Source organism: Megascapheus bottae, chromosome 4, assembly GCF_031878675.1.
Source record: "Megascapheus bottae isolate mThoBot1 chromosome 4, mThoBot2.hap1, whole genome shotgun sequence".
In the NCBI taxonomy this organism is placed as follows: Eukaryota; Metazoa; Chordata; class Mammalia; order Rodentia; family Geomyidae; genus Megascapheus; species Megascapheus bottae.
This window is the reverse complement of record NC_143512.1, coordinates 17,385,450-17,410,683: the sequence shown is the minus strand read 5'-3', so window position 1 is coordinate 17,410,683 and position 25,234 is coordinate 17,385,450. Positions and strand designations below refer to the sequence as shown.

The window sequence follows — 25,234 nt, the reverse complement described above, 5'->3', positions numbered from 1 at the left end:
TAATTTTCTTTTTAAGGATCAAACATTTGAATAAAAGGGAAAAATATTTTTGAGTCCATAATCTAAATATTTTTAAAGCCATAATCTATTTGCCTTTGAAATTAGGTATACTTGGACAAGTCCCCATAGGTGGGGTCTGGGAAGCAACAATACATTTATGGCAGATTTAAACATCTCATATTTAAAGATACAAGATAATTGAAGTAGGAAGGTCAGAATTAGGATAAATGGAGAGGATTTTGTGTGTGTGTGTGTGTGTGTGTGTGGTGTGTGTGTGTGTATGTATGTATGGTCCCCTCCCCTCTCTTCCTCTTCATTCTTCCTTCCTTTCTTCCACAATTTACAGTTGTTTCTTTACCCACATATTGATTTCATAGGGCTACCATACAAGTGACCACAAACTAGGTAGCTTAAAACAAGAGAACTATTATTCTCTTACAGTTCAGGAGACTAGATACCTTAATTCAGGGTTTCTACAGGGCCTGTTTAGTCTGTAGAAAAATATCCTTCCTTTCCCTTCCTACTTCTTGGTATTTGTCAGTATCCTCTGGCATTCCTATAGATGTATTACTGCCAATTCTTTCTCTGTGGTCACACGAAGATGACCCTGTATGACTCTTTTCTTTCAGTGTCTATATTTCCCTTACAAGAATGCCAGGCATAGGCTTAGGACCTACTCAAATCAACTTGGCCTCTTCTGTTTCTTCAGTGAAAGACTGTGTCTTTGAAATGGAATATTTTAGCATAAAGTCTCATTCACAAGTTATAAGAACATAAATTGGGGGAGGGCACATACATCCAATAACTTGTGTGACATACTGCAGGGCTGCTGGAAATATTAGAGATTAGATCTATGAGGCATTCCTCAGTAAGTATCATCCTTCTATTGATGAGAAATCAGTACAAATGAACTATTATGATGACTTTGTACTTCTCCCATTTTGACTTTCATCTTAAGCTTTCATAAATTTAAATGAGGAGATGACAATTTTTTTTTGGCCATTCCTGGGGCTTATACTCAGGGCCTGAGCACTGTCCTTGGGCTTTCCTCAAGGCTAGCTCTCTACCAGTTGAGCCACAGCACCACTGCTAGCTTTTTTTTCTATGTATGTGGTACCAAGGAATCAAACCTGGGTCTTCATGCATACTTAGCAAGTACTCTACCACTAAGCCAAATTCCCAGCCCAGGAGATGACACTTTTAAGTGGCATGAATAAGATTCACTGGCAGTAGGCTTTTGAGTCTAAAATTTAAGTCTCTGTAACCCAGACTAACTTTGGGCTACTGACAATCTTTTTCAAAATATAAAATTCTATGTCATGCATTCATACACTAGGTTATGAGAAACAAATTTAGAGCTATCTAAATTGAAACTAAACAAGAAGAGTAAACATTGAGTGGTTTTTAAATATAAATGCATTTTATTATAATGTGTAATGTATTATAGGATTTGGTGGGAGATCTGTGATATTTATTAAAATGGATTCAAAAATAATAAGAGGTATTTCTTGAAAGGGGATACAGAGCTATTATGCTTAGCATTCATTACAAAAGCAGTATGTTAGGTTTGGATGAGAAATGAATACTTAATACCTTTATAATTTGTTTTATGCAAATATGGAAGAGCCAGAAGACTTTTGTTAGGTATTTTTATTCTGAATTTAAATAGAAATGCCTATTTTAAAAATTTGGGCAAGTTCTTCCATTCCCACTCCAAAATTGTTTTCTAAGATCCACATGATTTCCTTCATACTGTTTTAAAGAAGGGTTTAATTTTCAAGTGATTTCCTTTTGCTTGAACAAGAATGGAACTGGTGTCACTTTATCTTTGGAAGAGGACTCAGTACTTTAAATAGTCCTATTTTATAAAAGCATATATGTAAATATCACATTTTCCAAAAAGGGCATTGCTTGCTTTTGTAGATTCAGCCCAGAAGAACAATGGACAAATTGCCTCTTCAAGCAAATGTTTACCCTATGACCACAATGGCATACATCCAGGATGCTGATCGCCGATTGACACTGCTCTCTGCCCAGTCTTTGGGGGTCTCAAGTTTGACTTCTGGTATGTGGTCTTTAAATTCTCTTTTGCTCTTAAAAAGTTTCAGCTCTAACATTTTGCCAAATGTATCCAGTTAGCCTTTCCAATGGAAACCTATCTGTAAAGAACCAGAGTAGTCATTTGAAGTTTTGTACTAGCACCATGAAATGAATTGCCTCAATATTCAGATTTAAAAAAAAAGGACCTAAGACACCATGTCACAATTACTTCTAACGATAACTGTAATGGCTTTTCATTGTGATAAAAAAAAATCTGGATGAAGTAACTTAAATACAGCTTTCAGCTTTCAGCTATAGTCATAACCTCATAGAGGAAGCATGTCATGAGAAAGAGCTATTCGTCTGGTGGTAGTTGTTAAACAGAAGGAAAAGGAGAGAGGAAGAAAGAAAGGGAGTGAGAGAAAGAGAACAAGGAGTGTGGAGACAAGTAGGTCCTTTATTGGTATGTCCCAAGTAATGAGACCTTTCAGTTATGAATGTAACAATGGAGTAATCCATTGATGAAGTTAGTACCATCGTGATTCAGTCAACTCAGTGTCCGTCACTGACTTGAGACCTAGACTTCAACATATAAGTCTTTGGTAGATATTTTATATGGAAACAATAGCAAGTGTTTACTTCTGATTGCCTGTTTTTGTTTTGTTGTTGTTGTTTGTTTTTCCAGAGAATTCTGGAATGTAAATATCCAAATTCAAAATGTCAATAACTTGCCTAAGCTTTCAAGAGTATGAAGTTGTAATTCAATCTTACGTTATTTCAGATGTGATGTGGCTCCCCAAAAGGCTTATGCATTGAAGACATTGTCCACAGTTGGTGGTACTATTAAGTAGCTGGATCTGACCAATGAATTAATTTGTTGATGGATTTATAATTTAATGACACTGTTGAGATTGTCTGGTGGAAGCTAGAAGGCAACATCTAACTAGAAGTAGTAGGTCCCTAGAGGCATTCCCCAGAAGGGCATACCTTGTCTCTGGTCTCCTCCTTTCCCCCTGCGTTCTGGATGACATGCTGCAAGCTGCTTTCATCTGTCACACCCTGGTGCCATGGTATTTCTATCTTGCTATAAATGTGAAAACAAGAGCCAAGTGACCACGGGATGAAGCTATAAACCACTTTGCTCCTATAAGCTTATTTACTCCAGTATTTTGTCAAAGTGCCAGAAACTAATTATCGCACATAGTCTTGTTGCTCTGCTTCCTCCTGAAAGAAGAAAGGGGGTAGAAGTGACATGGATGTGGGAATGAAGCAGCCAGAAGAAGCTGAAGTACTTTCCAAAAGAGAGAGAACAAGGTAGAGAAAGAGAAGATAAGATAGTACACACCAACTTTCATTAAGCTTTTGAGAGACTTTTATTAAATACATTCTCAGAATTTGTTTTCATATGTTGTCAATTTTCTTTTTAATCTATTAAGAATTGCTAAAAATCTCTAAAGGATCAGCTTTAGGTATGATGATGGGTGCAAAAACCTCATATATTCATATATATATCTTTTTTTTTACGCAGAGCTACTTTTTCTCTAGGCATCTACATCCATTGTACTCTTCCATACACAAACCAGTTGTTTTTTTCCCAGGTTGTTCTGTGGGCTTCTTTAGATAAAATCATGTAAATCTCCACTTACAAGACTTAATGATGGGGCCAGGAGCGTGGCCTAGTGATAGAGTGCTTGTGGAACATGCATGAAACCCTTGAGTTCAATAGAAAAAGCTGGAGGTGGTGCTGTGGTAGAGCTTTAGCCTTGAGAAAGCCCAAGGACAGTGCCCAGGCCCTGAGTTCAAGCCCCAGAACTGGGGGGGGGGGGGGAGTGGATGACTAATAATGAAGCTGGGCACCTGTGGCTCACAGCACAAGTGCTGAGACCCTTATCAACAATTAACCACTAGGAAACCGGAAGTGGTGCTGTGGCTCAGTGGGAGGGCCACTGCTCTACCCCTCAAGAGCTCAGGGACAGCATCTAGACCCACAGTTCAAGTCCAAAATGACTGATAATGAGTTCCTGTCACAGATGTCTGTGGCTTGGCCACCCTTTTCAGGGTATTACCATGGGCCAGGGATAGCCACTCACTACTTGTTCTTTAATTTTTTGCCATGCCAGTGTTGCTGTTTTTCACTTTTTGAAGAAATATCCAGAACTCTGTAATTTTAAGTGAAGCTCTCAATCTGTATGTTCACTTCCATAAAACCACCATTCTGTAGACAAATGTAAGCCATCTTAGTGATTCAACAATCACTAATTTTTTTTAAATTTTATTGTCAGGGTGATGTATAGTAGGGTTACAGTTGCATTTGTACGGTGGTGAGTACGTTATTTCTTGAACATTGTTACTGCTTCCTACGTTTTTCTCCCACTTTTCTTCCCCCATCCCCTCCTGAGTTGTAAAGTTCATTTTCAATGTATTGCCCTGTGAATATCACTGTTAAATTGGTTCACCTTTTTTGAGTCTGGCTTTAACTTCTCAAGTTACGCTCTAAACAGGTACTAGATACTAGATTCAAACAGTTAGACATCTTCTTCCTCTGCTTTTGCTAGAGGCTTTCAAATACCCATAGTATTTGAAAAAAGTAAAGCACAATCCAGTAAATCATTAAATGTCACACTTTATGAACTAATGTTTAGAAACAGGAGTGGAATAGAAATTTCCTAGAGGTTGATGGTAAGCTCTAGATAGCCCTGAGAATAGTGATACAGTGCTGGTGAGTATGTGTAGTTGTCATCAGAAGTAAGGAATAGTAAATATAAGAATTCTACTATTTACCTATTTACTGATAGGTTTGTGTCTTAGACACCTAAACCAAGAAGAAAGACAAATGAGTTAATATGATTACAAGAGTAATAGTTACTAAAAAAAAAATAGTTCAAAATTTCTTTTTTTTTAATCTGTTAGTTGTGGAGTGCTGTTTGTCCCCAGTGCCTACACAGCCTGGGTGCTGTCTGTCCCTGAGCTCTTTAGCTCAAGGCTAGTGCTCTACCACTGAGTCACAGCACCACTTCCAGTTTTCTGGTGGTTAACTGGAGATGAGTCTCACAGTGTTTTGTGCCCAGGTTGGCTTTGAACTGCCATCCTCAGATCTCAGCCTCCTGAGTAGGATTATAGGCATGAGCCACCGGTGCCTGGATCTTTTTCCTTTTTAATGATCATTAATACAAAAATAGATATGAATAATATACATGATTTTACAATGTAAATAGCTTTTCATTTCAAGTTTCATTGAGCATAATCTTAAATGCCTATATATATTTGATTCCAGTTTTAGTTTCTTCATTTTTCTAGCTTATATAACCTAATTAGTAGCTTAGAACTTAAAGCAGAGGAAATATGGAACTATTGTATACCAAATAAAGGAATTAAATATGACCCACATAGACCAGAGTACTAGTTGGACAGTGTCAGGTACTGCTAGCCATATCAAGAAGTGTCTCCAAATTCTGCAACTGTCTCAGAATTGCCACCTGTCTAGTAGCCTGGATTTCATTCAAACATCTTAAGACCTCTTAGCTATGTGTCTTATTACTGTATGTATATGCATTTCCTAATTTGCTTCATCAGCATTTTTATTCTAAGGGCCACTACTAGGAGTTCAAGAGAACTTGATTTACCCTGCAGGTAAAATTTTTTGGGGGGAAAGGTTTCTGTTAAGTGTTGATCTGTCCTGTTCCATTTTTAAACTTCTCATCACAGATGAATAAACATTCATGAAGAAAAGCAGAAATGCAATCCTGTTTTATGAACTTAGCATAGAGGCTCTGAGCTATTGTCAAAAAAAGAAAACCAGTGTTATCCATATCTACTTCCCTAGCTGATGATATCATACTTTCCTCTGGTAATTATCCTCAATGATTATATGTATGCAATCCTACTCAGCTTTGTTGTTGTTTGTTTGTTAGGTCAAATTGAAGTCTTCATGGATCGAAGACTCATGCAAGATGATAACCGTGGCCTTGGACAGGGAGTCCATGATAACAAAATTACAGCTAACTTGTTTCGAATACTACTCGAAAAAAGAAGTGCTGTGAATATGGTAGGAAAAACTAGTATGGTCTAGTGATGTGGTTCTTTGTCACATGAATTTGAAATGGCAACTTTGCACACATGTACACACTTATATGCATATGCATATACATATATATAATTTCCACTCCTGTTATGTCTTCATAGTAGATTGCCCTACATTCACAGCAAATTCCAATTGTAAATATTGTGTTGGATCCACATTTGGGTCATTTTATTTGTGCGTGCGTGTGTATGTGTGTGTGTGTGTGTGTCTGTGTCTGTGTCTGTGTCTGTGTGTGTCTGTGTGTTTATTATGAAGATACATGTCAAGGAAGCTAAGTGAAATTATTTGAAAGACATAAATTTTAAAAACTGGGCTTATGAGCTTAGTCACATACTCTGGAGAGAATTAAGCTTGATTGTAGAATTTATTCAAAAGTTTGAAGCCAGGCACTGGTGGCTCACATTTGTAACCCTTACTATTCAGGAAGCTGAGATCTAGAGGATTACAATTTGAAATCAAAACAGATAGAAAAATCCTCAGACTCTATTTCCAGAATAACCAGTTAAAAGCTGGATTAGAAGCCTGGTTCAAGAGGTAGAATGCCAAGTGAGCAAGTTTGAGGCCTTGAGTAAAGACCAGTTACTGGGGGGGGAAAGAATTAGTATTAATTGGAAAGTATTTATTAATTGGGAATTGATTGACTTGTTTGTAGTCTATAACCAGATATATTCCTCTAAACCAAAGTCCAGCCATGAGTGTTCAACGGTTTGGCAAAAGCTAGACTTTACCTGAGTACTTGATAATATTCAGCTGGCATCAGAGCAGTCTTCAGAGTTCCCTGAATATTACTGCTCATCCACATTCAAGGATCCTGCACATGGCCCTTTCCCTCTGTCCTCTGTCTCTTTTCTGCACTACACTATTTCCCATCAGTTTTACTTTTTTTAGCCAGTAGCTTCACCTTTTACTGCTTAGGGAGAACAACTAATAAAAAAGTTTTCCATTCCAGATATGACGTCTCCTTTCTTTTCCCATTTTCCTCCCTTTACTCTCCTATTTTCTTAGGCTAATTGCTTCACATGACTTGGCACTTGTCCCCTTTACTGTCCTGCAGATCCTTTGACAGTCCTCTCTTTTTCCCTCCCCCCCACCCCGTTGTCATAGCCAGCACTTCCTTAGGAGATCTTTTTCACTGTCTGTTCAGCAGTCTTTGTTCTTCTCATAAAATTAAAAGCAGAAAACACCTTGCACTTAGTATATGAAGGGTTTATTTTATTTGGCTTTCTTCTCCATCGTACATTGACAAAACTCTTGCCAGCATGACAATCTCCAGTGGGTATCTTCTGTCATACCTTCCCAAACTTTCTAATGTCATTTGACACTTACAATTGTTATTTTTTAAAACACTACCTGGCCAGTGCTTTACTGGTGACTTTCCTTCAACTTCTCTGGCTATTATTCATCTCTTCAGTTAATTATTTCCTCAGTCATAAAATATGTAGTGTTCAAGTTCTGGCCCCTGGCTTGCTCCATTTCTCATTTTAGATGCTATCTTTTGGGAGTATCTTCTCCCTCATGGTATAACCTGCTGGAACCCACAAATACATATCCCTAAATTGGTTTTACTTCTAAATTTGTTGTCGTTGTTTGTTTGTTTTTGGCTGGTTGTAGGACTTAAAACTCTGGGCCTGGGTGTTATCCCCTAAATTGGTCTTACCTGGCTCCTTCCTGATGTTCTCTTTTGTGCTTGTAAGTGTGCCTCAATTTTGATGTAACCCCACATTGCTCTTATGTTCTCCCTTAATTAACCATACAAGTATGGCCTTTCTTCTCTCACACACTGAGTAGAGCCCCCCTCCTAGGTAGAACCATCTCAGCCATTCATAATAGACATTTTCCCCTCCCTTATCCTTTTCCCACAATAGTAATCCCCAGTGCCTATTCTTCTCAGCCTAACCTTTCTCACTGTTTTCATTCACTATAAAAGGCAAAAATATTACAATGGCCTGAGAGCCCCTCATGGTATGTTTGACTCCTGCCTGTCCTCTAAGCATCTTCAATGCCTCTCACCATTTCTACTTTTGGTTTACTGCTTTAATCCCCCTTCCCCCTCCTTTTTCCCCCTAGGTCTAAGATCTTCCCATGCCCTCTTCCCTCAAAGCACTTTCATACATGCTCTTTTGCTCTGTTTTCCCAAGAACTACTAGCAGTAGTTGAGATCAGTGCTCACTTAATTAACTTCCTTGTGACCATATCATATCCTTCTATTTTCCCATGGAATCTGTGTATTTTGATTATTTGATCGGTCTGTTTTCTCTCCTTTTGGACCATGAATTTCTGCTTCACGGACAGATAGGTAGAAAATAATAAGACAGATAGACAGACATCATAGATAGATTTCATGAGTGAATACAAAAAACCTAGTGAAAATGCTATTACAGAACATCATACTACTGTAGTGCAATTTCCACTTACTGCTTTATCTCCATATGCATTTTTCCCCCATTAGATTCCAGGAACTTGTCCATTTCATCTCCAGGTTTCCCACAGTGCTAGGCATTCTATAAATAAAACACTAATTCATTGAATAAAATGGAAGCCTCTAATTTAAAGAATTCTTCCGGTGTTTTGAATTCTTTGGGAAAAAATAATTAATATTCATTTTAGATGTCAAGATTCATATGAGTTTCTTGAGGCTTCTAGTTTAAAGCAATTATTGGCAAGATAGCTTAGTTTTAACAGCTAAAACTGCATACGAACATCATTGTCTGAGTGTTGACAGCTACTCTCTCTTGAACCTCCTCAAAATATTTCTGGCTTAGATGTGCTTTTTCTCTATATTGATACTAATGTGTAAAAACTTCAGTTAAGTATGGCAATAAAAAAATCTATGTAAGATCTATAAATCTTTCACTTAGAAGAAAAATACTTTTTTGATTCCCATTTTAAACTCCTTGCATAAAGCCCCAGATGCTTGTAATTTTGATACCTAGGAGGCCAAAGAAAGAGGATCTAGGGTTTGAGGACAATCTGAGATTCATGCCTTGACATATATCAAACAACCTGGTTAGAATATAGCCAATTTAAATGTGTTCCAATGTTTTGATAATCCTATATTGATTTCTTTTACACAACTCTATATTCTTAAGTGAATTCCTTATACCTTTTGATGTCTAATGAAATTGACTTAAAAGGACAGTTAAGAAATATTATGTATCATTTTAACTTTTCTAGGAAATGCTTTTAACTTCTACTCAGACTAATGTACTGCTGATGGGACATGCAGTGAGAAATGCTTCCTAGAAAGTAAGGGGGTTTAATGGGAAGCCTTCAGCCTGTCAGCCTCATGGAAACAATCTTGGGCTGACTTGAGTCTTGTTCTCAGAGTATTCTGCAGAGAAACAGTGGAACCAAAGACTTGGATTGATTGGCACTTTGGGACATACAGAGATGCCAGTGGAAGAACAAAGTTGATCAGCAGTCACACTAATGATCAATAATAGGAAATAGAAAGCATTTGGCAGTGACCACTTCAAGATTTATTTCTTTGACTGTAATTCCTTACCACTTTCCTAGTGATAATTGGTATGGGAAAGGAGGCATAAATAGATTTAGAGACCCTACAAGCGCACAAGTGTTAAAGCTGTGTCATTTTTACCTCTGGATATTGGTTCTTCACATATTAGTAGAAACAGAAAGAATCTGGGACACAGCAGCTCCTAACTGTAATCCTCCTTCTATGCCAATCCAGGCAGGAATGAAAGTGGTACTGTGGCTCAAAATGGTAGAGCCCTAGCCTTGAGCAAAGAACCTCAGGGACAGTGCCCAAGCCCTGAGTCAAGCCCCATGATAGCCAAAAAAAAAAAGAGGGAAGGAGGGAGGAAGGGAAAGGAAAGATGATTAAAAACCCGTATGTTTATGTAAGGCTCAGGAAAGTATGGTATTCGAAGGTCAGCATATAAATGTGTCAGATCAAACTGAGTAAACAAAAATCTCTAGAAAAGACATCTTACTGTCACAAGTTTTAATTAGACTAAAATGCTTCTGATGTTGATGATCAGTTAGCTTAAGTGAGCATAATAAGGAGAATCAGGTAGGCTAGAATTAATTCTCACTCCTGGAATAAGATCTTGTAGCCCAGCAAGGCAGATCTCAACTCTTCATAGTTTGGATCCAAGTGTGCTAGAAACTCTTTAATGTCAAATAAGCTGCAGAGAGAAAGCTAGATTCACACACTGAAACCTTCCAGGCAACAAAAAACGAAATACTATTTATAGGACTAATATCAGTAACTACAAGGCTGATAAATCCATTAAGAGCTTAAACATATCATTGTTTACAACAAGCCTGCTTTCATCAATTTTGGATTTATCCTAAGGCTTGGAAGGTTACCTGTCTAGCAGTTGATCAAATATTGATAGTTCAACAGTTAAGTATCTTGGGAAGCCCTTTATTGCAGTATATATATACATGTGCGGACGGGAACCCTCAGTAGGACTTTACCCAGCTGGCCTTCAGCAGTTTACTTGTTAATTGTATTCTTACTGGTACTAAAATACAACTCTTACATAAAATTGGGTCTTATCTTGCAGAGGGCAGTTAACTTCCACTTCGCTAATTCTCAGAGAATTTGTATTCATGGCATTGCTTCTTTTTGCCATAACACCTTTCAGTCTGACCCTTGTTTCTTTAATCTAAAAGTAGCTAAGAGTGAGGCACAAGCACGCACATGCACAGTTAAATATAGGTGAAGTATAGATTATAAGTGTATGTACACATAGATAAATATAGGTATATAATGTATATCCTTATAATAAGTATATAATGTATATACTTATATAGTGTATATACTTATAGTATAGATGTTGTGTGTATTTGTATGTGTGTGTGCTGGCTTTTCCCAGCACAGAATCACACCACAGTATGTGGCTGACTTATGGGTTTGATCTGCAAAGGCTTTTTTTTTTTTTTTAATTTTCCATTCTCAGGGACTCACCCATGGAGATCCTAATTCTGGAGATCTGGGTGAGACCCAAGAATCTGTTTTGTAAAGGATCCAAGGTCATTGGTTGTGTGGTAATCCAGGTAAAGGACTGGCTGAATTCAGGTCAGAGTACTGATCTTCTTTGGAGGGTTGGTATATATGCACATGATTGATCAGTCATCTACTCACTGAAGTATCCAGGAATTCCTCCAAGAACAAAACTTGAGAGCTCTTTCTGCATGTGTCTTGACCTAGAATGGACTTAATGCCTCTCAAATCTGGGAAGGCAAGTGTTAGACTATTTTATCTTTTATTACTCAGACATAGTTTTTTCAGCAATCCTGACCTAGATCAAGAAGTCCTTTGATCTGTGAGCACATTTAAGTATCTTGTTGAAAATGTTCCCTTTGCTATTCATGTTATTCTACAAGTTGCATTAAATGACAGTGTTGTTGAGGAATACTATTTTGTATGCTTTATTTAATTTTTCTTTTTAAAAGAATGCATACGTTTTCATAAAACTCTTCCAGACCTAATCTTTTTTGTCAGTATCTTAATATTGCAATGTCCCTCTGCTGCCTTTAACTTTTCTCTCTCTCCATTGGTCTGATTCATAATGACATCTACTGTTAGCCTCTGGCATGATGGTAGTTGTTTTTTTCCTAGCACGCTTCTGTCCAATGTTAATTGGACATTCTGAATTTTAAGGTCCATATCTTTTTAAAGTCCCGTCTTTTCACACAGATAAGTAGCAAAGCCTTTGCAATCCTGTGTTACAAAAAAGAAACAAATCAGGAGTTATCCATGAAGTAGTCATTTAAAAAAACTTAAATTCACTTCAAATATAGCTGGTGATCAAAGGATATTTCTACATAAATTATGTTCTCTTCTTAGTTCTTCATGTGTCTACTTTTACTCATTAGACATCATAGGCTGTGGTTGTGCATAGGCATTGATTTAATTAATTTTTTATGTCATCAAGCATATGTGTACCCCTAACTGTGGTGTAGATTTATTTGATGTTTACACATCCAGAAATGTTACCTATCAGTTTATACCCACCATAGCAAAGACTAAAATATTTTTAAATTACATTGAATAATAATGAATTGTGTAAATGTGTGATAACTACCCAACTGCACATGTAATTATGTTCCTGTTCTTAGAATAAAAGAGTGACCCAGTTTTCAGTGATTTGTCAACTCATCTTCTTTCCCCACACTTTTCTGCTTGATAGGAAGAAGAAAAAAACCCAGTCAGCTATCCTTCACTTCTGAGCCACGTAACTTCCTCATTCCTGAACCATCCAGTCTTTCCTATGGTAGTCAAAGAAAAGTTCTCTTCACCTACCTTTGAGCTGCTGAGTGAATTCCGTCCATTAGTGTCATCACTGCCTTGTGACATACACCTGGTTAATCTGCGGACAATACAGTCAAAGGTATACTTCTTAGAATATGCTTTGTATAAGGAGTAAAGAGGAATGAGAAACACTGAAACGTTTATGTTTACTGTGTCCTTAGGAATGACTGAGGGCTCTTTATCCAAAATCGTAGTGTCTTTCAGTAATAGTCTAGTTTGGTAGATAGCCTAGTACTAATTTATTGGTCTTCAGAAATGTTCTATGTGATAAGAATATCAGAGATAACATATTTGCTTTGGTTTGGTTTGGTTTGGTTTTAGCAAGTGTTTATTTTACTATAATGCTAAAGGAGGGAGAGAGAGAGACATTTCCTGCTTCCTGCTTCATGTAAGAAATGAATATTGGTGACTCCTCATTTCATTATGAATTCAGAAGCTGAGTTTTACACCTAGCTATTCAGGAGGCTAAGATCAGAATCTAAACCTCTTGAATAGCTAGCAAAGCAAGCCTAGGATGTCTCAATTTAACCACCAAGATGCTAGAAGTAGGGGCCGGGAGTTTGGCCTAGTGGTAGAGTGCTTGCCTAGTGTGCACAAAGACCTGGGTTCATTCCTCCGTCCCATATACATAGAAAAAGGCCAGAAGTGGTACTATGGCTAAAGTGGTAGAGTGCTAGCCTTAAGAAAACCCAAAGACAGTGCTCATGCCCTGAGCCCAAGCCCAGGACTGCCAAAAAAAAAAAATAAGCTAGAAGTGGAGATGTAGTTGAAATGGTAGATCACCAACCTTGAACAAAAAAAGCCAAGTGAAGATTGAATGTCCTAGATTAGAGCCCTAGAATCAACACAAAGCAAAAGAAAGGAAAAACAGGTTGAAGCTGTCTTGATTAGATAGTAGGACCAGGTCGATCAGCTCCAGTGACTTTTCCATTTGTTAAGAGTTAGAGAATCACTATTTCTACACAAGAGGCTTTTAATTTTTGGTTCTTTTTTTTTCTACAAAATCATTGTGACTCAAAACTTTTGTAGTGAAAAACCAAGTATGTAGAAGAACGTTGGAGAAAGAATATGTGAGATTTTATTAGATATGAAATTTAATTGTTAGACAGCTTTAGTGCACATATATGCCCATTTTTGAAGTCAAAGGTTACCTTTGAGGCATAGATGGTTTCAGGATAACCTGAAGACCCCAAGGGCTTAGGGGATGGTTGACTACTCTCTCTTAGCCTCCCTTGTACATGACTCCTGGTCTTAAAATGTTTTGAAGTGTGTTTGTTTTCTAGGAACAGTTCAAACTGACTAGAGTCAGGGAATGTAGGGTACAATTTTCCCTACATAATCCAAGAATGGCACTTGTTTTCCAAATCCCTTTTTTTAAAAATGGTTCTTCCTTAACATTCTTCCTGCTATTGGTTTTTATTCCTATAATAGAAATTTAATTTTCTTTCTTAACAGTCCCATTGTCTACCAAATTAAGTTGACACCCTGGAACATTCAGACCATCTAGTCTAGACTGTACTCACTGCAGCCCCCTGGCATCCTCTGCTTCTGTCACCTATGTGCAGGTGAAGAGGTAGTCCACCCTTACTGCCTTCAGGCTGAGAGACTGACAACTGAGCTACCATTTGTCAAATATGACTGAATCAGACATCCCGGCATTAGGTATTTCATAAAGGAAGTTGAGAAATCTTACTGGGAAATCCATTTAAAGGCAGAGATGATGTTGGTATCCTGATGATGCTTGCAGTATAGGCCAAGTTGGGTGCAAATTGAGATGTGTAACATAGCGATTTCACAACTTGGAGATCTTACCAGAAAAAAGAAAAATTGAAATGTTAATGGCTCTCGGTACTATGCTGAGGCATAATCAGAACTAAATTTTAGGGATTTTTGTGTTATCACATTAGCTATTGCTAGTTCCTGTGTTAGCTTTTGACTTTTAGCACATACTTGTATACAAAAGTCCACTCAGAATACAAGGAAGGATAGCATCAGTCCATTCAAAATGACTTTTTTTGTCCCCTCACCTTTGAGAAAAGAAAGATAATTATTACTTAAAGACAAAGTAGGGTGATAGCCTTGAGCTGAAGAGCTCAGCAACAATGCCCAGGCCCAGAATTCAATCCCACTATAGACCAAAAAACAAAAACAAAACAAAACAGATTTCCAGTGTGGGCTTGATATGTGGCTTGATGGTAGAACATTTACCTTGAAAGCATGAGGTTTTGAGTTCAAACCTCCATACCAGTAAGAGAGGGAGAGGGAAGGAGAGAAGTAAAAAATGAGGTATTTATGTAATTCCATAGTTATTCTAAAAGAAGATAAAAATGACTCTGAATAAATTCAGAAGCTAAATCTAAGCATTTTAATTCATGTTCCTGGTTTTGTGTGCTGATGATAGCTCTCAGTTCAGTGTAGAAATAACAGATATTTATTTAGAGGTTGCAATTCATTTAATTTCTTGAAGGACTATCAAAATAGATGCCATTTTCAGCAGCACCCAAGGTCTATCTGGCTTATATCCAATTATGCATTTTTTCCCAACCATTGCAGCAAATTTATGACTGCCTGAGGGCTGCTTTGGCATAGGAAGGGCACATGTCTCTTTTTGCCTAACATCTCGGTTATGAAAAAGGTCCCATTGGCTAATCCCCCAGTCCAATCAATATCTGAAAATGCCTCAGTTCTAAATCTCACTTGGTCTTCCTCATTCCTTGTGGGTAAAAGGATTGTGTAGTTAGCACAGTGAGAGAGGTCAGGTTCAGGCTGGTGGTATGATAACTAAGAAGGTGGTTCTTCATTCCAGCAGCCAGTTTCAGAGTCACTGTGCCTAGATCATGGCAGGGAAAATTCAGAAAGTAGAGACTTTGACAAATATGCCCATTTCAAAGATTATTGTCCCATAGGTGTGAGAACCTCAAATTTACAATTGATGGGTCTTAAAAACTTTCCTTTTGATTTCAGAAATTGCTAAGTTATCCCTCTAAACAAGGGATCAGATATTAAATGAGTAAAATTAAGCCACCTAGTAGGTAGTCCTAATCTGTGCACTGTGTGTGGACTCGGTATTATTAGAGGTTTTATTTGTTCATTTGTTTTTTGATTTTTGCCAGTCCTAGGCTTAAACTCAGGGCCTGAGCACTGTTCTTGGGCTTTCTTCAGGCTAGAGCTCCACCACTTAATCACAGCTCCACTTCTGCTTTTTCTGTGTATGTGGTAGTGAGGAGTGGAGCCCAGGGCTTTGTGCGTGCTAGGTGAGCCGTCTACTTAGTGGTCATGTTCCCAGCCTCTAGACTTCTTAGAGTTCATAAAGCCACTTTTCAAACCTAGTTTGTCAGAATTGTTCCTATTTCGGTACATGAATTTTACATGAATTTGAGCATATATTGGTTTGTACCTCCTGTCTGTTTTGGAGAAAGGATTTGTAATCAGATGAAAGGGGGAACAGATGTCTTTGTAGGCCTGTCCACAGCATGCTATGCAGCCTAGCCCATTCTAGCTGCTGTCTGGGAATTTCAGTTCTTTTTGTTTCTTGTCAGTTGTGGGGCTTGAACTCTGGGGCTTAAGCACTGTCTCCAAGCTCTTCAGCTCTACCACTTTGAGCCTAAACACCACTCTGAGTTATCTCGTGGTTAATTGGAGTTAAGAATCTCACCAGACTTTTGTACTCAGACTGGCTTTGAGTCATGATCCTCCAATCTCAGCCTCCTCAGTAGCTAGGATTACAGGAGTGAGCTATTGGCACTTGGCCTGTCTGGCAGTTTGACGGCTAGCCTCCTCATCCGTGTGCTGGTTGTCCTCTCTTCTCTCGAATTGTCTTCTCTACATCATTCCCTTTTCTTTACACTGTCGAGGTTAGAAAATATAAAGAAATTTTTATAAAGGTTTGAAACAAGGGAGCAGAAACGCTGCTCAACTACATTGAATAGGAAGGGCATGATATTAGAAATTTAAAAGAGAGTATTGGCAGAGAGGATGCTGGCAAAATCCCATGGAAAGAGTGATCCTGAGTAAAAGTTCTAAAGGCTGGAGCTGCAGGTAACCTAAAATAGAGCTGAGAACATGACTAAGCATTCAGTTTGACTTTGTGGCACCTTTCTACATTACATTTTGAAAAGCAGTGTGAAGTTCAGGTCTTTTTCTTTTTCCAGATTATTTCCACTGATTTTATCATCTGATATTTTCATTTATTTGCGTATGCATAACACTTTTATCTCTCCTTAATAGCCTGTGAGGTTAAGTCTCCTCTCTATTTATGCCATACCTTGTCTTCTTATAAATGGTGATTTCAGGTTTTTACTTTGTTTTTTTCCTTTGCTATAAGAATTGATTAGTCCTTTATTGATCCTCCCTAGCTTCTGGAAAGGTGAAAATTAAGGGGAAATTTTTCCTTTGCTGCAAGTATCTGAGAACATCTATTCACCTTCCTTTATTTTCTCTCATCTTGTTGATCAGAACAGGGATAGCTATTATTGGGCATTTTAACAAGAACCTTCAAAAATGAGTTTCTACTGGTTATTTCCTGCCTCAAGACTCATAACGAAGTGTGACTTTCTAACCTTTCCAGTTGCCAGAATGCACTAAAGATAATGCTGGTAGGCATTTGCAAAGAATTCTGAGTGGCCCAGAGACATTTTTCCAGCAAGTATTTAGCAATACTTTAATCAAAAGAGAGAAACTTTGAAGTTCAGGTAGGAGATAGGTCTGGGGTGCGGGTGGGAGTGGCACCACACAGGTCTAATATCTGACTCTTCTCCAGAAAAACAGGTTTACTACAATTTACAGCAGATTACCTATTTGTCATCCTCATGATGTTAATGTACAAATCAATTTTCTTTCAGAGTAAGAATGAAATGGCACCAATTCCCACCCCATATCCTACCCCCATCCCCCATCCCTCAGGAGAGATTCTCATATGAAAGTGGAATTTTCAGAATGGGCTTTCAGAGGCAGATGGATATAAATAATCATATCTACACCTTCCTTTCTAAATTAATAGATATTTTGATGCTATGGTTTTTTCTCCACTGAGATCTTTGGCCAAATACTCCCCTCCTTTATTGAGTGGGCAGTAATAGGGGTTGACTGAGGGCCTTGTACTGAGGGCCTTGTACTTGCTCGGTTCACTTGCCCAGATGGTGCTCTTAACAGTTGAGCCATACCTCCAGTGCTGCTCTTTAATGGTATTTGGAAGACAAAATCTCAAAGAGTTTTCTACCACTGGCTAGTTTCAAACTGCCATTGTCCTGAATAGGTAGAATTATATCCATGAGCCACTAGCATCTCACTGAAATACTTTCTTTTCCTAGGTATAAGCCAGGAGCATAACCTCCTTTGGCTTAAGCATTTTGCTATTCCATATCAAATTAAGTCACATGACTTCATTGGGTGTCAGTGGCTCATGCCTGCAACCCAAGCTACTCAGGAGGCTGAGATCTAAGAATAAGTTTTTGAAAGCAGGCAGGAAATCCTTGAGGCTCCTATCTCTAAACTTAACCAGCAAAAATCCAGAATTACAGCTGTGGCTTAGGTGGTAGAGTGCCAACCTTGAGCGAATCAGCTAAGGGATATGGTGCCCAGGCCCTGAATTCAAACCCTAGTAGTAGCACACACACACATGTGTGTGCACACCTTTTGTAATGGATTTTCCATGAGACTACTGAACACTTCAGCCTCAATTCAATGACTCACCTGCCAGTATGCCAATATGGTCTGATCTATTTATGATTACACTCATCAGCCTAGTGCTTAGTAGATGTTTTCTTTTTCTTTCCTTTTCCCTCCAAATTTACTCTTTTCTTTTCACTATAATGTTGGTGAATGGACATACTCTTTCAAGATCTAGTTACCCTCTTCCAGAGCTTACAGTGAGAATGCTTAAAGGTACCTGTCTTCTTGCATGCATATTCAAGTTAAATTCAGTTTCCTACTTTGAAAAACAGTTCTCTTGGAAATAAAATGCCTAGACAGACTCTGAAACTAAAAAACTGCTACGTTGCCGCAGGTATTTTTGCTTGAAAACTGATACTTCCATGAATATTTGATTTTTTTAAAGAACTCAGGCAGATGATTGCTATTTCAGTTCGTCTTTACAAGTGATGTAATTTTAGTCCATAGAGAAAGTAGAATTATTTCTATTAATGAAAGTTAACTTTTATGATTATATCTCTACTTCTGTATTGTTGATTTTCTACTCTTTTGTAGAGCCCTAAGGTTTAATTCTAAAGCTGTGTTACTCCCAACTGTTTTTTTTTCCCCTGTCACATTCCTAATGCCTTAAGAATTCCCTCATGATCAATTGCATTGCAGAAGTTTTAGCAACACCTGCTAAACTCAAGTGAGTTTTAAGGGTGATCAGTGAATGAAAATGGCCAAACACTTTAGGTGGCAAGGCTTCTGAAAATATCTTAAATAAGAGTGTATCTAAATCTATAAATCTACAATGCCAAAGAGAGGAAGTTTATGAATAGGAATTTTAATGACCCACCTAATTCAAAGGCAGCTATCAAGGTTCCAGGTCAGTCCACAATCCCCTCCCTTGTGCTCTCTGCTCTCCCCTCCCCCCGACCCCAAGAAAAAGTCCCAGACCCTGTCTCATCCAATAAGGCAGACATGGCAATACATGCTTGTAATACATATGAGAGACATACATAGGAGGGTCTTATTTTCTAAAGCCAGCCTTGGGCAAAAGCTGAAACCCTATCCAAAAATATAACTAAAACCAAAAGAGCTGGGAGCATGACTTAGGTAGAACACCTGCCTACCTGCACAAGGCCCTAAGTTACAACTCCAAAAAGGATGAGAGGGGGAGTTTAATTTCTAACACTTTTGAAATAATTGTCTGTAGTACTTACTATTTCACGTTGATAGAAATGCTCATTGTTAACATACTAAGGGCATTCTATAAGCCAGAAAACAGAGCACATTGATTTCTATTGCTCTTTCATCTGGTTCCATTTGCACTTTGTGGAAAGAAAAACAACTAGTTTTGATGAAATGTTGCAGAACAAGAAGCCAGATGTTTGCCTAACTCTTAGCCCAGGCTCTGACCCACTGGTATCCATGGCTTCTCCTTGAACATACTCTGTCCTACCAGGCTCTTCGTAGTATTTTCAGTGGATTGGTCCACACAATGAATGTATACAGAAAGTAGACAAATATTTGCTGACAAAAAACTGGTACTTAGAAAAAAGATCCATTCCCATGCTTCCCAGCAAGCTCATGATTGAGCTTTCTTTGTAGAACTTCTAGGGCTCTTCTGTATATGATAAATGCAGAGTTTCCTTACTTGTTTTTTCTTCTGTTATCTGTGTGGGCAGGGTGAAATTTGTTGAAATGTCATTAGGAATCTGTATCCTATGATTTTTAACTTGCTATGTGTGTCACGTCCCATGATGACTTAAAAGCTATTTTCATTCCTTAAAAGATATTTCTTTCTTCATTTGAGCAAACTCTTTAACAACATTACTGCAAAATATCCTGTGAGACATCCCGACACAGGTTATTCCAGCCAAGAATTGTGAGGTGTGGGCAGCTTTAAACTGTTCAAGAAAGTTAAAATCAAATCAGGGGTGGACATACTAGCAGCTACTCATAAAAGATATCTAGAACATATTAAAAAGTCCAGTTCCTTAGTGGGGAGGTTCAAAGCTTGAGTATGCTTATGTCTGTGGCCAAGGAAGGAAGAAAGGGAGCATGTTTATGCTCATGTTAGTGCTGACAGAACACGCCTTCCCTTTAAATAATTATGCATTTCTTAAAGTACCAAGAATTACTTTTAATTAATTTTGCTTATTAGCATAAGCATATTTTACCTTAGGAAATGAAATTTACTAAAGCAATCCTAACTCAAAATTAAAAAAAAAACAAACCTGAACCAGTCATGGCATCATTGTTTAAATGGATAGAAGGAATATTGCTGAAAATACATATTTATCTAACTGTCTGATTATGTTTATTATTTTTCATGTTTTTTTTCTACCCAGGAAGAATAGATTCTGTAATATGAATTTAAATGATACATCAAGTAGACAAATGTGGGGTGGTCTTGAAAGTGATAAGCATAACTAATTCAATTTAAATGCCTCTTGTATAAAAATAATGAACCAATACATTAAAGATTAAGAATGTTAATGCAGTTAACAAAAAATGTATTTTACAAGAAAGCACAATTCATTTTTAAGAGATGAAGTATATTCAATAGCCGGTTAAAGACTAAAAGGTCAGGTGCATTTTATGTATCATGTATACATTAAAAAGAAGAAAGAGGGGCCCGGAGTTGGCCTAGTGGTAGAGTGCTTGCCTAGCATGCAAGGGAAGGAAGAAAATAAGATGACTAGGGAGGGGAAGAGAGGGAGGGAAAGGGGGACAAAAACATGAGAAGGGGTATCAAGTTTCAAGAAATCATGTACCTACCACCTGATGAATGTAACTGTAACCCCTCTATACATTATCTCGACAATAAAATACAATTTAAAAAAGGAAGAAAGAAAATGAAATAATCTTGCTTTAAGATACTTTGACTTAACAGTATGTAATATTGAACTTAAATCTGTGTTCCCCAGGACAGTGGGTGAACCAAGGCATGAAGTTATTTCACCTAACCAGTAACCCTAGAGCACATCACTCCTGGCTCTATGGGAGAGGGTTGTAGTGGGTGAAAAGGCACAGTGAATGTAGAACCTGGAACAAAATGAATTTTTCCTCCTTGCATTGCTGTGTTAGTTATGGTTTGGGCCTGATGGCATCACAACACTGGTGTGTAGTTTCTGGAATACTTGCTTTTATGTCCTGTTGCATATTGATGTTGCTCTTCCTTTGCAGGTGGGCAGTGGGTACTCCGATGAAGCAGCCTTGATCCTTCACAGGAAAGGCTTTGATTGCCGCTTTGTCACCAGAGGCACAGGGCTGGTTTGTCCTACAACTCAGGGAAAGGTAAGTTGCTTTTGCTGCCCAAGTTGGTCTGCTTTGAAATGTTCACCTTCTGTTAACAGTCCTGACAACAGGATAACCATTTATTACCTCTTCACTCACTCCTATCCCTCAGTCTGGAGGTTAGCCTAAGTCTCCCTAGTTTAAGAAAGCATTTGGCTTGGTGCCAGTGGCTCATGCCTGTAATCCTAGCTACTCAGAAGCTGAGATCTGAGGGTTATGGTTTAAAACCAGTCCAAGCAGTAAGGTTTATGAGACTCTTGTCTCCAGTTGACCACCAAAAAAAAAAAAAACAAAAACAGAACAGAAGAAATGGAGGTGTGGCTCAAGTGGTAGAACATCTTCCTGGAACGAAAATGTTAGGGGACAGTTCCCAGGCCCTGAATTGAAGCCCCAATACTAGTATGCACAGGAAGGGAGTGGGAGAGAGGGAAAAAGAACATGTTTACCTTCAGTCCCAGTCAAAGGCAATGCTTATCACCTCTCCAGCTTTCCATTTCACCCATCCCTTCCCCTCACCATTTCATCCTATCTTGATCACACAGACTCACATACCATAGCAGTTCAGCCATGGTAACCCCCAATTCTTCCATGGCTAGGAAATGTTTTAGAATAACTGAAGCAGACTAGCATAACAATAAGGAGTGGTGATATGAGCACTGAGACTGGACTCAATTAAAAAATTGTAGAGCACTATATAAAGCTTCGATCTGCTGATTCCTTTTGGGAAATAAATGTATGTCTAGATCTTCTGATTCATCCAGATTTGCATGAGCCAACACTCTTCAGGCCAAACTCAACATTTAGACAGGATATTGCTGGCTGGCCATCTAGTTCTGACTTCAAGTTGAGCTTGTGGCCAAAGACCTCAGGCTTTGCTTGGAAAGGAGGACTCTCCAGTTTCCTGCCCCTCTCTGAGCATGCTGTGTATGACTAGAGGAAACAGCCAGGCTGGTTCATCTCTTAGACAGGTCTGACCATCGTGCTGCTCATCTGGCTGGGCTTTCCAGCTCCTAAAGCCACACATATGTGTTCCAGCCTTACATGGTACAGGGCTGGAAAGAAGAGAAAATCAGGTAATAGGCATAAGTCTACAGGGTAGATTCCTTCTCGATAATTTTTGCATGCCTTTCCACAAAGTTGGACCCAAGGAGTACTGAAATTTTTTTGGGGGGGTATAATATTTGAATTCGGCCTTTCTTATTGATGATGATCTGAGTATACTTGGCTCTGAACATTCTAACACGGAAGTATTCGGTCCAAGGGGAAGGAGGGTGTAGAATATGATCCAGAGACATATTGAAATAACTTGGCAGGGTTTGTGTTTTCTAAATGATCTTTCCTATGGAATGGAACTGGGTAATATCACTTTTGTAGAAATGTGTCTGCAAATATCTTGGTTCGGGCCAGGAGTTTGGCCTAGTGGTTAAAGTGCTTGCCTAGCATGCATGAAGACCCAGGTTCGATTCCTCGGTACCACATACATAGAAAAAAAAAGCCGGAAGTGGTGCTGTGGCTCAAGTGGTAGAGCTCTAGCCTTGAGAAAGTCCAAAGACAGTGCTCAGGCCCAGAGCTCAAGCCCATAACTGGCAAAAAAATAAAAAATAAAAAAATAAAAAAAAAAACAAATATCTTGGTTCCAATGGGGGTGGGGAGACAGGGAATAGGGAGAACCAGCTACCACATTCTTAAAGGTATGTAATGACTAGAAGAATATTAAAAGAAAAAAATCCTTCAAGTCATCAGGGACTGTGAGGGCTTGTTTTCTTATAGATGTCCTCTCTTTTATTTAAAAAAAAGAAAAAAGTGGTCCCTGCACAGGATAAAAATTCTCCAGCAATATAGACAGTAATTGCAGAACACATGACATGGAATCACCTGTGTGTGCAAGCTTGTCTGTGCATATATTTCACCCTCCCCTTTAATTTTCCTTCAGAGTGACCTTCAATGTGGCATACATATTCTTCCTTTTATATACTATTTAATACTGAATGTATGGATGTCCTGTATTTTTTTCTTCAGGATTTATACTAATATACAAATATCTCTCAATTCCTTTTAGGTGTTGGTACAGAAACTTTTTAACAAGTTTACCGTTGAAAGTCTAACTCCCTCATCACTATCCTTGATGTATTCACCTCCAGAAGCCCAAAATATAAGTGAGATCAACTTGAATCCCATGGAAATCAGCACATTCCGAATTCGGTTGAGGTGAACCTTAATTTCAAATTTCAGTCGACAAGCATTGGCTTTTTTATACCTTTCTTGATTTGATGTGCAGTAAAGAAGCACATTATTATAGCTTCTGGTTACTGTGAGAACAAGAATTCTGTGATTTTTTTTTTAATCCAATGCCGTAAGAAAAGAAAAAAAGCCATGCTCTCTACCAGGTTACTTTTTCTTTTCTTTCTTTTTTTCTTTCTTTCTTTCTTTCTTTCTTTCTTTCTTTCTTTCTTTCTTTCTTTCTTTTTTTTTGTAACAGTCCGTCCCAAGAACCACTACTATGGATAGGAAATAATGCAATGAGTTGAAGATATATTCAAAGACAACCTCCGAACAGACTGTATCTCAGGTTAAATGCTGACTATTTATGTTTGCATTGGAGGTTGTGAAGAGATCCTTCTACGTATTTGTTATTTTTATAAAATTATTCATTTGACTGAAATGAAGTAAAAGGTTGGTGGATAATTGCTAGTGGCCAAAAGCGTTGCAATCATTGATGCAAGTCAGAAAAATCTCGTGTGGAAAAGTGCAATCCCAATGTTTCTGGTGAACATAGTTGATTTTCATTCCTCTTCCTGGTAAACATCTTGACCTTTCTTTGCCTGCCCTTTGTATTTCCAGGATAACTAATTTTGAATCATTCAGCTTCAGTGATAGGGGAGAAAAAAAAAAGAAGCATATTTTTCATTACTTGACAATGTGGGATAGGTGCAATTTATTCTATTGTCACTAAAATGGAAGAAGCAATTCCATAGGTACCCTCCTCCTATTTTAGGTACCACAAGGTGTCTTTTTACACAGCTAATTTGAATACAGGTGTTCTGAGATGGGGTTTTCTATTTTAAAATTACCATATCAAAATAAATGTGCCTTATTTTTTTATAAGTCTTGTTAAATCTTTTGGTGTCCATATTACTGTTTGGAAGCGTGGGAGGACTTGGGGAGGTTAGGGTTGGGGGATGGGTACTTTCTATGACACATAAATTTAGGTAATTTTTGCCTGCAATGCTGGCCACATTCTGATCTGTTTCATTAAATTTGTGGTGGTATTACTCTAAACATTTTGACTATTTGAATGTACTGAGATGTCAGAAAACAAAACAAGGAAGAGAAATATTGTTTAATTAAAATATGCTGCTGCCAGGGAAACTGCAACTTGAAACAAGGATTTTGTCATATGCAAAATCCAGATACTGTTCCCATTTCACAGTAGTTAACCATAGTGAAGAGATAATGCTTTAAAACAGACTCTGTTTTGAAATCCATGTTCATGTAGCACATCCTGTTGTATCTTACAATGGGTATATGTAAAGTCAGTTCTGAACTTTTGTATATGGTAACCTCAAAGTATAGGTCTCTGCTAATGTGCCATTACAGTACTTTTAATAAAGTTCGTGTTGGATCATTGTTTCCTTAATCTTAAAATCACAGCAACATTAGCCACCTTTACAATATTCAGTTTTAGAGATGAAACCATTCTTTGGATGTGCACAGTTTGGAAAATTCCTTGGTTGAGTTTAACAGAGTTCATATTATCTGACTATAAGCCACTGTTTACCTCTCATCCTTCCAAAGTCTTTGTAGAGAAATTTGAACCATTATTGTTTTACTATGTAGTGTGATTGTCATCTGGATTTTTCACTCAAGATGCAGCTCCTAAGATTACTGTTGTGTTA

The 25,234-nt window shown here is 38.0% G+C and overlaps 1 protein-coding gene across 2 annotated transcripts in view; it reads left to right on the top strand.

Moving 5' to 3' along the window:
- Positions 1–24,443, top strand: part of Man2a1 (mannosidase alpha class 2A member 1) — a 162,536-nt gene extending 138,093 nt beyond the window's left edge. For both annotated transcript variants that reach the window (XM_090331511.1, XM_090331512.1), the window contains exons 18-22: positions 1,924–2,065; positions 5,952–6,085; positions 12,283–12,483; positions 21,228–21,338; positions 23,398–24,443. In XM_090331511.1, coding sequence (XP_090187637.1) covers positions 1,924–2,065; positions 5,952–6,085; positions 12,283–12,483; positions 21,228–21,338; positions 23,398–23,550 — 741 coding nt within the window. In that variant the 3' untranslated portion in view covers positions 23,551–24,443. The remainder of the gene's footprint in view (positions 1–1,923; positions 2,066–5,951; positions 6,086–12,282; positions 12,484–21,227; positions 21,339–23,397) is intronic.
- The last annotated feature ends 791 nt before the right edge of the window (positions 24,444–25,234 follow it).